At 58.3% G+C, this 11094-nt stretch overlaps 1 protein-coding gene across 1 annotated transcript; it reads left to right on the top strand.

Annotated features, from left to right (window-relative positions):
• The first annotated feature begins 3999 nt into the window (after positions 1–3999).
• LOC142823209 (maestro heat-like repeat family member 5) lies at positions 4000–10298 on the top strand. Its single transcript, XM_075913820.1, has 8 exons — positions 4000–4387; positions 5141–5317; positions 5700–5855; positions 6241–6363; positions 6786–6888; positions 8188–8262; positions 8880–9030; positions 9945–10298. Exons 1-7 carry the CDS (start codon positions 4097–4099, stop codon positions 8984–8986), a joined length of 1032 nt encoding a protein of 343 aa, XP_075769935.1. The 5' UTR covers positions 4000–4096; the 3' UTR covers positions 8987–9030; positions 9945–10298.
• The last annotated feature ends 796 nt before the right edge of the window (positions 10299–11094 follow it).

The raw sequence follows: 11094 nt of genomic DNA, 5'->3' as shown, positions 1-11094 counted from the left end.
GGCCTCAGAGGAGCCAGGGAAGCCAGACCCCAAGCCGGGGCATCTGAGAGAGTCAAACGAGCAGCACGGTCGGGGTCCCTCTAACTGGGGCAGGAGGATTTGAACCCGACCCGGCAGAAGTTCCCATTGACCCTGGTGAAGAAGTTTGGGATCTTGGGGGGATGTTCTCCAAGAGCAAAGGAGTGACCCAACCCTCCAAGGCCTGGCAGCAAGGGGCAGACACAAGCCAGGGAGATGGTCAACCTCAGTGCTGGCTCCAGGGTCCCGGTTTGAGATCAGCAAGGACCTTCTTAATCACCGGGTCCAGCACCCACTGACCAAGACCAACATCTGCCAACTACTGCTCCCGTGACGGTTCTGCCAGGAGTTGTTGTGCCTGGAACGTGCAGTGCCCTGGGCCAGACCCTTCAGGAGAGAGAAAACTCTACAGAGAGTGGCCCGGCAGGTTTTCTGGCTGGGGAGGAAGCACGTGCCCTGAGTGCCAGAAAAGCAGCCCAATAGTGATCAATGCAGGACCACTGATGCCCTTATCCCTGGCAGGGACACCTTGTGAGACGATTGGCTTAGATCTGGTGGAACCCTTCTAGAACAGCAGGATGGACCATTAGTCCACCTCCGTGCTAGTGGGCTACGCTGTTATGCTTAATCGAAGCAACGAGATCTTTTATAGGGGGAAAGGCAGTACGCCGCATCGATTGAGAATACAACAGTTGCATATGCTTTTCAAACAGACACAAAACATCATGCATACACAGTTCTGCGAGATGATAAGGTTACCAGTCCAGAGTCTGTGTCAATCTAGTGGCCAGGTAGATTGAGCACAGGGGGGAGCAGGGCCTTGTTGGTCGATCGATCCGATACTCCTCTCCAGATAGTGTGGCAGACGAACGCAAAGTTCCATAGCAAAGCACCCTGCTTTATATATTCCTTCTTCTTGTTAAAATCCATGGATCTCGCTCTGTCCGCTTGTGACCGGAATGTTATCTTTTGATGTGAGTGTTCCCAGAACATCTCTCGAAGGTTCATCCTGTTGTCAATCGTCCTTTCGGGGGGCTTGCTCCGCTCTAAGGCTCATCAATCTGCCAATTATTCAATCTTCTCACGAGTAGGGGTACGCATTGGTGGTTATAGATGACTCCTCTGCAGTCAGGTTGTCTCATCCTCAGGACTTCGCTCACACTCGCTCAACCCCCTCCTTTGACCATCTGGTTCTAAAGCCATATGACTTTGCATCTTATCTCAACACATTCACACTTCTTACATGCACAAGTGTCCGGGGTTACAGATCTGCATGGAAAAGCAAAACCATTGTAAATTAAACAATTACAGCTTGGCCTTCAACATTCGCAGAATTCCTCTAATCTTACTAACACAGCCAAAATACCCAGAACTGGTTTCTACTTCAGAACAAAGAAAATAGACCTTCAACTGAAAGGACTTGATTTGTAAACTATTAAATGTATATTAATATATATATGCCTTATATTGCTATATTACTGCTACGTTACTATACCTAAAATAAGAAATAAAAAAGAAAAAAACTCAATCCTAACAATGCTACCCGGTGCCCCAGACAGTCCCCCCACGAGCTGCTATTGCCAACGAACTCCTGAAGGTGCTTGCGAGGGTCGGGCTGCTGTGAGAGACGTTTAATGGACCAAGGGCCTAATGTGACCTGAAATCTCATGACAGAGCTATGCTGCTTCTCCAACATTCACACCCCTAGAGCCTCGGTCTGCCCCCACAGACAGGTGGGTGAGAAGAGGGATTCAACGAGACACAAAACTGCCGTGGAAGTTCATGGAAGATGATCCTCGACACAAGGATAAGTTGCTACCTTGGGCCCAGAACACACAAGCAGCCCAGCATGATGGGGGAGTGAAAACAAGGACCTGCAAACCGGGACCTCCTGGAAAGCCAGTCACCGGGAGCAACGTGGGGTCTGGACTGAAACTGCATCGACCTCCCGGCATCCCCCCGGCTCCCTGCTGCTTGTGGCACTGGAGTTACTCAGGCAGCAGAGGGATCGTGGGATGCCCTGTACATGCACCTAGAAGTTTGGGTCCCCTCATGATGGTGTCGCTCCCTCCGGTCAGGCCAGGGAAGGCGAAGGGTGAGGTCTAGGCCATGGAGAGAGATAATGGGGAATAATGTCAGCCGGACTCTTCTGATCTTTTCAAGAGGTTCCCTTCTGCGCCCATTCTAGCAATGGAAGATGGGTCAGGGGCCATCACATCTCCCCTCGCCCCGAGGAACTAACCCTCCTTCCTCATAAGCCACAAGGATGTGAGAAACGGCACCATCATGACAGCAAAATGCCATGGGAGCGGATGGGAGGTGGGGACAGCTCAGTGACTTTTCTGTCTCGTTCTGACTCCAGGCTATGGACACGCTCTATGAGATCTTTTTCCTGTGGGGATACCGAGAAGCCATCTTGCAAATGTTTCCCCACTTGCTCCTCCTCTGCATCAGGCAGGTGCAGCACGTGCTGGACCTGCGCCTGCCAGCGACCTGGACGGCCAGCCAGAAATCCAGCCCTGAGGGATCCAGCCGCCTCAGCCCCTTGAGGTAACGCCAGAAAGGAAGGGGAAGAACAGATTTGATCTGCTGCACCCGCAGGTCACACACGGCCCCTGCGGAGCCCAGGTGCAGTTCTGGGCAGGTCTGTCTGGGGGGAGCGGTGCTGGGCACCCGTGTGCTTGTGAGTCACGCTTGCTCCTCTGACCCTGCCCACAGGCCGGCTCCTTCCCAGCACAGGCAGGGACCACGTCGGTACCTCCCCATGCGCCACCTGCCGAAGTGTTAGGGCCTCGGCCCCACAAGGCCCCGGCCCAGGGCAGGGTCACCAGAGCACATGCAGAGAGAGCAAGGCCGGCAGCACTGGGGCCCGGCCCGGCAGGGGGGCCGTGTCACAGGCAGGTAGGAGCAAGAGGGACCATGAAGCTGATTCCGTGTGGACTCCCCTGGGGGGAGCCGGGGAGCCCGAAGGCACCTCAGCTGCTGCAAACGGGCAGAGTTTTGCTCCCTCGCACCAACTAAGGATCTGGCCCATGTGCCCAATGACCTGGTGCCCGCCCCAGCGAAGAGTCAGGTGTTGGACCATTGGGAGCGAGGGCACCGAGCATCTGTAGAAGCTGCAGTGTCGCCACCTGCCAAAACCTCAGTGAGCCCCGACAGGGTGCTGGGTCCATCCCGAGGGAGGCCGGCTACTGCTGACCATGCCTTGTGCCCCAGGCCTTGAGCGGGTTGGGCTGCAGTAGATTTCTGACACCAGGATTTTTTTTTTTTTTGAGTTTAGCACGTCCCTGGAGGCCGTGAAGACCCTCTTTTCCATGCCCAGATACTGGAAGGAATTTGCCACTATCCAGTTACAGCAGGGCTGGGAAATAATCGCCTCCCGCCATCACTTCTCCCGAGGGGTGGGCTTGATCGCAAGGTAGGAGTCTCAAGTTTCCTCTTCCTGCAGCCTGTCTGGGCAATGGGAGTTGGGCGGGAGATCCTCCTCTGCCCCAGCCGGCCCTCTCAGCCCCGCAATGGGGGAGGGACTGTCTCTCCCTTTGGTAATCCTGGGGACTTTCCTTTTGCTCTTCCAGAACCATGGTTGAGCACCGGAACCCACAGGTCCCTGTGGTTCTCAGAGAGGCCATTGCCATCGTGCAGAGTCGGGAGGAGGAGGAGGCGCTGAGAGAAATCGCCCTGACTTTCTGCACCGAGGTGAGAGTCCGGAGCGGCCTGGCACACGTGGGCTTGTGCAGAGCAGCTCAGACCCCTCCTGGGCCAATAGGGGCTGGGGCCCATGGCCAGCGGTTCAGCAATCTCACAGCCAGCCAGCTCCTCTGCCCACGCAGATACTAGCGGGACTGGGCAGAGTGGAGGGGGGCAGGGTGAGATTGCTCCTGGCTGCATGCACCTCCCTGGGACATGTGACAAGAGGAGATGTTTCTCCAGCACCCCAAGCCCGGGCCTCTCTCCTCGCCTTCCCCTGGGGTTTCTTTTTCCTCTGCCACAGCGCTCTGCCCAGGACACTTAGCGGTCCACAGAGAGTCCTCTGTCCCTGGAGTTCATTGGGGCTTGTGGATTAGTTGCCCTTCTAGGAATGGACCATTTCAAACACCAGCCACTGGCTCCTTCACGCCAGGGCTTTTGTGCCGCAGAAAGTGGCCAGTTGGCAAAGATGATGGGGCAGGCACAGACCAAAGGCAGATTTCTGCTCCTTAGCCTGACGCTGATTTTCTCTTTCCAGTTTCTCCAGAGTCCTTCCATCCTCAACACTGTCACCAAATCAGACCTCCAGGAACACCTGATGGAATGGACCCACGACAACAACCCTGCAATACGGAGGCTCTGTCTGCAAGGCCTGGCCAGTTGTCTCTTCTGGCCAGGGAAGGTGAGGGGCCTGGCTTGCCCGGCTGGGAGATAAGCGACACATCACTGTTGCAAGCCCTGGTTTATGTTAGCACCAAATCTTGGAGCAAGTGGGCCATGTAAGATGTCGGTGCAAAGTTTCAGAGGGAGAGTCTCAGGGCTTGCTGGGGTATCCAGTGTGGGGAACAGCAGTGCTCTGTGTGGCTGGTTTGGTGCCTCACAGGGAGGGCCCCAGTCGTGGGCTGTAAGTCGCCCTGTCTCTGAGGAGTTTGCCTTTGACTTGCCTCTCAGCGGTGCCCCAGGGAGCCCCGATCTGACACCAGGGGACCGAGGAAGCCTGTGGTGCTCCCAGCGCCCAGTTCCTGGGGGTGTGTTACTGAGCAAACCAGGCGCGAGGGGGTGTCCCTGGTCCCGCGCGTTGGCAGAGCATGGTCAGTGGAGGCAGTGGGGAGGGGAAGGAGACTCAGGTCGTCACTCAGGGCAGTGGGGGGAGGGGAGTCGGGCAATAAAGCCCAAACTTGGCAAGGGCATAGGAGACGGGGGCGGGGTCAGAGCTCGGTGGGTGGGGCCTGGAGCGGCTCTCGGCAGGCGACAGGGCAGGCTCTGCTCGAGGGCCAGGGGTGCAAAGCACCTGGCGAAGCGGCAGGAGAAGGACTTTCTCCCCTGCTGGGGGGCTGGGCCGTCCCTGGGGTCTGGCCGATGGGGAGGGAGGGTCCAGCCCCTGCCCCAGGCTGCGTCCCAGGACAGTGGGGAGCTGCCTTCTGCATTCCCACAGGGGCAGTTGTTACGGGCCCAGCTGCCCGGGACCATCGCCATGTTCTGCGCCACGGATGCAAGGACTGTCCTGGAGGCCATGACGGAGGCGGCAGACGCCATCTACCTGCTCGCCGGGGAGGGGCTTGGCTCCATCTCCCAGGACATGGCAGTCAGCCTGCGCCCGCTCATTGACCACGTAAGACTGGGAACCCCAGAGAAGCACATTCCCCCTCCCTTCTCTCCCTGCCGCCCTGCTATGTCCCTGCCCAGCCCCTTCCCCCCTCAGGCCGGCCACGCGGCACCCAAGGGGGCCCCTGCCATGGGTGGGGAGTCTCCAACGCAGCCTCCTCCCTGGCAGAGCCCTTCTGGGCCAACCTGAGCACCGAGCTCCCAGCCCTGCTGCAGCCTCCCCCCCGAACCTCCTGTCCCCAGATCCTCCCCCGCCTGCTGCTGCTCCCCAAGGGGGCAGAGGTGAGCGCCAGGCCCCAGGGCCCTGGGAGGGGAGCCCAGAGCAGCCTCTGTGGCCAGGGACACGGCCCGGCTCTCACCGGCTTCCCCGCCCCACGTGTCCTTGCCAGGAGAGGGGCAGTGTCCGCTCAGCCGCCATTTCCCTGCTGGGCACCATGCTGAGCGGGGTGAAGGACCCAGACAAACCGGCCGTGCAGCAGGAACTCACCATCTGCCTGCTCCCGCTGCTGCTCCACCTGGCAGACGAGGAGCAGAGCGTGATCCTGGTAAGTGCCGCGCTCGGTATTTCCAGAGAGCAAAGCGCCAGAGTCCCCTGGGCTCCACCCGTCTCCAGAGCCCCTGCCCAGCCAGGGCCACTGGGGACGTGCAGGGGCCACAGGGGAGGGCCCCTGGGATCCCTGACCCTTTGGGATCCCAGAGCGGCCTGGCGCTGCTGTTGCCATCTCTGCGCAGAAGGGCTGAGCTGTGGAGATCCCGTCCGGCTCTCGCCAGCCAGTTCTCAGCCCCTCCCCTGAGCAGCCTCCCATTGGGAACAAGGGGCAGGAACCTCCCCTGGCAGGGAGAGCAGGAGCCCAAGGAGCAGGGAGGAGGGGACGTGCCCCAGACGCTCCCTCTCTCAGCGAGGCCCCTCGCTCTCCCCTGGTGCTGCAGAGCTGCAAAGTGACCCTCTTCCGCTGCGCCGTGTTCCTCGGCTGGGCCAATCGGAAGAGTCTCTTCTGCAGCCTGGCCTGGGACGGCTCCTCGCAGCTCTTGCCGTGCGTCGGGAAGTGCCTGGTAGGTGTGTTCTTTGGGCCCGCACAGCAGTGAGTGGGGAGCTCAGGGAGACCTTTCTAGCCCCCCCCCCCCGAGCACCCAGGGGGTTCTCCACCCCACTCGTCATGCAGGGACATCAGAGGCAGCCCCTCCTAGAAGGGCTCCCGTGGGGTCCTGCCCCTTTTGCTTGTGGGGTGGGCACAGTGGCTGTGCACCCTGCTCCTGCCCTCCACTCCCCTGCTGCCCTGCAGGCCCTGTGGGGTTAGGACACTGGGACTGCAGGGCACCCTCTCCATCCGGCCCTTCAGAGAGGGGCAGCTCCATCGTCTGGGCTCCTACTGGCTCTTGCCCTGCCCTCCCTCTGAGCTTCAGCAGCCCTGGCCTGCCCGCTGTGGGCAGATCACGTTGTCTGCACTGAGCATTTCTCCCTGCTCTGTTCCTAGATGGAGAATAACGAGAGGAACATCCCCAGGCTCCTGTTCCAGGCTTTAAACTATCTGGAAAGCTCCCAGCCGTCCATCCGACATTCTGCAGCCCTGTTCATCGGTAAGCAGAGCAAACCCACTTGAGCTTTTCCTGTTCTTCCTTCAAAGCTCTTTTTCCACTTCCCACTCCGTTCTCTGGGACCGGGGGGAATTTTCACTAGTTTCATTGAACAATCAGTTCAATAGGTTACGATGTTATCACAAACATGCGCTGCCCACCCCGACAGTCTCATCCAATTGCCTTAATGGTTCTAGTCTATCCAGCCTAACTAGCATCTCTTCCTCCTTGTCAGTTCTGGGCTTTCAATGTCTGTCATCCCGCTGAGACACATGGGCACAGACAGACATAGCCCGGATCCGATATGTTTTGTTCTCTGCTTGTCTGGTGGTGAGCCTGGGCCAGGCAGAACTCAGCTTTCCCAAAGTTCCCCCCTGCTATACGTCTTTCAGTGGGGCTTACTGCAAAATTAAGTGTCTCCCAAGCAGAACTTAGCTTTTTGGGTCACTTGGCTTAAGAGCTGCATCACAATGCCAGTGGGAGGGGGGAAGAGGAGAGCTCCCTGCAGAAGTCGTAAGGACACCGCACATTTAGCATTCTGGGGACACGTCTGTTTGAATTAATAAAAAATGAACATGAACCGAAAGGGGTTTCAGGACAAGCATCAGCCAGCAACTCAGGAGCCTCCTGCAACTGCAAATGTGAAACATGGATATAACATGGAAGAGTTAGTTGAATAAAATATCAGCCCTATTGTGTTTTTGTGTATGATTTAGTCCTTCCCATCCCTAACATGCTGCTTCAAGGTCTGCAGCTTAACACTGGTGATCATGTGCTATTTCCTAAATTAACAGAAGTGAGGTTATCTACCAGAATGACACACAAGGTGCTCTCTTAGCTGGTGTAAAATGCTACTATAAATTACTATGTTTCACTGAGGAGATTTGCAGTAGTGTTTGAGGAAATTAGAGAAGTAATACCAGTGGGAAACTTGATTTAAATCAATGCACCCAGCCTGACAAGCACCAGAATCCGACAGCGGGGATCTGCGTGTGCCAGAATTCACATTTACTGCAAGCTGGAGGGAACCACTTTGCCATTTGGTCTCTTCCAACTTCTCCTGCCCACAACTTTTTGGCCACATCTTCACGAAACCAGCAAGATGCGATTTCAGTCGCCTTTGCAATCGGCCTTTCAGTGACTTCTGGGGCCGGATGCTTTCTCCCATGTGCTTCGTGCCACATCGAAGGGCCGGGTATTGAATTTCCCAAGGGCTGTCTTGTGGGAATGGCTGAATCTTTAGCAATTTTCAGGGATGATGTTGAAAAGTCCTGAGCTCCGGAGTATTCCTTGTCTGTTTAGGAGAGACCATCCACCATTTCGTCTACCTGTTGGCGGAGACAGTGAGTGCAGATGGCATCTTCTGCCTGTGTGAAGGTAAGGAAACAGCTCTGGGCGTTTGTGCATCTGTGGGCAGTATGAGGCCTGAACACAGCTGTCCCAGTGTCTGTCTCTGTCTGAGGACAGTACTTAAGAGGGAAGAATGGTCTTGCTGGTCAATGTAAGAATGGGAGTCAGGAGATTTGAGCCCCCAGGAGCAACTCTGTGCCTCACCTTCCCCACCTGTAAAATGGGGATAAGAACACAAAGGCTCTCAAGGGAGGCCGGCCAGAACTGAAAATGACTAGTCAGTAGGAGGAGGAGAAGGATTCTTACCCTCTGTCACAAAAAGTTCCACCACCTGCTCCCCTCCACTAGAGAGGTTGTAGGCCAGAGACTTTCACCCAGAGTTGGGTTCTCGGCTCCTAGGCCATCTGTGCGGGCCCCCAGAAAACACCTTTCCCTGCCACCTCTGGAGCACTGAAGGCGGCACAAATGCACAAAGGATTCGGTAGAAGTTAGGAGCTGAAGCCCCTTTGTGGCTCTGCACCTAAATGCCAGAGTTACGGTTGCTGTCGTGTTCCCGTGGCAAAGGCCATTGGGAAGCAAAGGTTTCCCAGCCACCTGTGACAGCAGCTCTGTGAGGTTTCCAACCCATTTCCTCTTTCTTTCAGCTTTCCAGGAAGTGCCTTTAAGATCAGACAGGACCACAGCGATCGTCCTGAATGAACATTTTAAATGGCTGCAGAAGCTGGCAAACCTCGTGTGGGGTGCGTTTTGATTAGGGAGCGGCACCGACACAGAAGGACTCTTCATCCTGCCACGGTACGTACAACAGACGGGAGCAGCTCTTTGGAGCAGGGGCTGGGCCGTGGGCTGGGTATTCACAAGGGACATCAGCTCCCGTAGCAGAGTCCACCCCAGAGACACCTGGGAAGACGTTCCGAGGCTCTCGCAAAGCCATGGCCCTGGGCAGCACAATGGGAGAGGGAAGCCGGTGCTGACCAATGCAGGGTCAGACACATGGAAAGCAGAAATGTGAATTATTCCTGTCTGTCTGAGATGGGGATGGGGTGAGGCTTAGTTGTTGGAGCAGTGGCAGTGGGGCCTAGTAGTTGGAGTGGTGGCGGTCGAGCCTAGAGGAGCTAAGAGCAGGAGCCAGAGCCAGGAGTCAAGTGTGGGCCTGGAACCATCTAGGAGCAAGGCTGGGAGCTTAGCTGGACTGCGAGCCGGGCTGCGCTAGCACTAGGGACGAGGCCGGAGCAGGAGCAGGGCTGGAGCAGGCTGAGGCCTGGGCGGCCTGGCACCACTCTCAGGCAGAGGAGAGGGCCAAGCCATGAAGCGACCCTGAGCAGACTGAGTTGCTGGTTCTCCTCGGAGGTGCCGATGCCTCTTCTGAGACTCACCAGCCCAGCTCATGCCTCCTGCATTGGCTGGAACCTGACTCAGGGCAACTCAGCCCAGCGTGGGGCTTCCTCAGGCTTCAGTTCAGGGAGGAGTCGGCCCCTCGGAGCCGGGCGACAGATTCACCCTCCCCTCTGAGGAAACCAGGCCCTGCTGTGGCCGGCTTGACAAGGCCCTAATAGAGCCTGGGGCCTTCCCTGCACGGGGCCAAGCGCACTCCACAGCATTAGCCACAAGGGGAGCGAGGGGATGGGGGGAACCTGCCCTGCTCCAGAGTCTCCCCCTTGACAATTGTGCTCTTCTCATCTGTGCTCCTGCCCTTTCTCCTCTGGCAGACACCGGCTGAGCCCACCACGAGCCCGGCCTGGCCAGAAGACCAAGCAGCTGGGACACCAGGAGGATGCGGAAGAGGCAGAGCTGCACGTGACTGGGAACCAGCCGTGCACGGGGCCAGGAGCCGTTCCGCCCCCAGGCCAGAGGAAGCCGAGCCCCTCCCCAGCCCTGCGGTCTGGTCTCCAACGTTTGTCTGGCCCGTCACCCCAGGACACAGCTCACGAGTCACCATCAGACCCACCCATCTCCGGCCCTTCCCACCGGCCTCTGCCCATCTGGGTGGGTTCTTCTCGTCGCCCATCGGCCTTCCCACAAACACCAGTGTGGGACCACGCTCTTGGGGGGACAGGGGCTGCGCGCGCTCTGGGGTCCATGGTGGGGGGAGGGACAGGGGCTGCGCGCGCTCTGGGGTCCGCGGTGGGGGGAGGGACAGGGGTTGCGCGCACTTTGGGGTCCGCGGTGGGGGGAGGGGCTGGGGCTGCCCAGCACTCTGGCACTGGGGTGGGGAGCTGAGGCTGTCTGGCTGCTCTGGGGCTTGTGGTGATGCCAGGAAGCCAGGCAGCCTGGGGGCTGGAGTGGGAGGGTAGAAATCTGGGGCTGGGCAGCCACCAGTTTGGGGAGGAGAGGGCAGGGCAGGGCCAGCAGCCTGGTGGGTATGGGGGGGCGGAGCCTCGGGAAGAAGGGGCGGGGCTGGGCTCTGCCATCCCATGTGAGCCGTTCGCTCACTGCCCATGGCTCCCACTGCTCTAGCAGTCGGGGTAGTGGCCCTGGAGAGAGGGGACTTGCCCAAGCACCAGAAGTGGTGTGCTCAGGTGCTCTGACTCCTGTGACCCCTGCAAGAAACCCCCACAGAGCCCTCTGCCCACAGGGGCGGGTTTCACTCCCCCTTCGGGCCATCTCAGAATAGACACGGGCACCAATCAGAGCAGGCCAGGCCCGGAGACCTAGGCCAGAAGCCCTCGATCTCTGGAGCCGAACAACTGGTCGGCCGACAGCATCATCCCGGCGATCCCACGGCGACGCAGCGAGGAAGAGGTGGTCTCGCTCCAAGAAGATGTTTTTCAGGAACTCTGGCCGAGGCCTTCGGGCTGCGCCACCTCCGATTGGTGCCCGAGTCCCTTCTGCGATGAGCGAGGGGCTGAAACCCGAGGC

This window comes from Pelodiscus sinensis, chromosome 32 (genome assembly GCF_049634645.1).
Source record: "Pelodiscus sinensis isolate JC-2024 chromosome 32, ASM4963464v1, whole genome shotgun sequence".
Lineage (NCBI taxonomy): Eukaryota > Metazoa > Chordata > Testudines > Trionychidae > Pelodiscus > Pelodiscus sinensis.
Note: the sequence above shows the minus strand (reverse complement) of the source record. Positions and strands in the feature narration are given on the sequence as shown.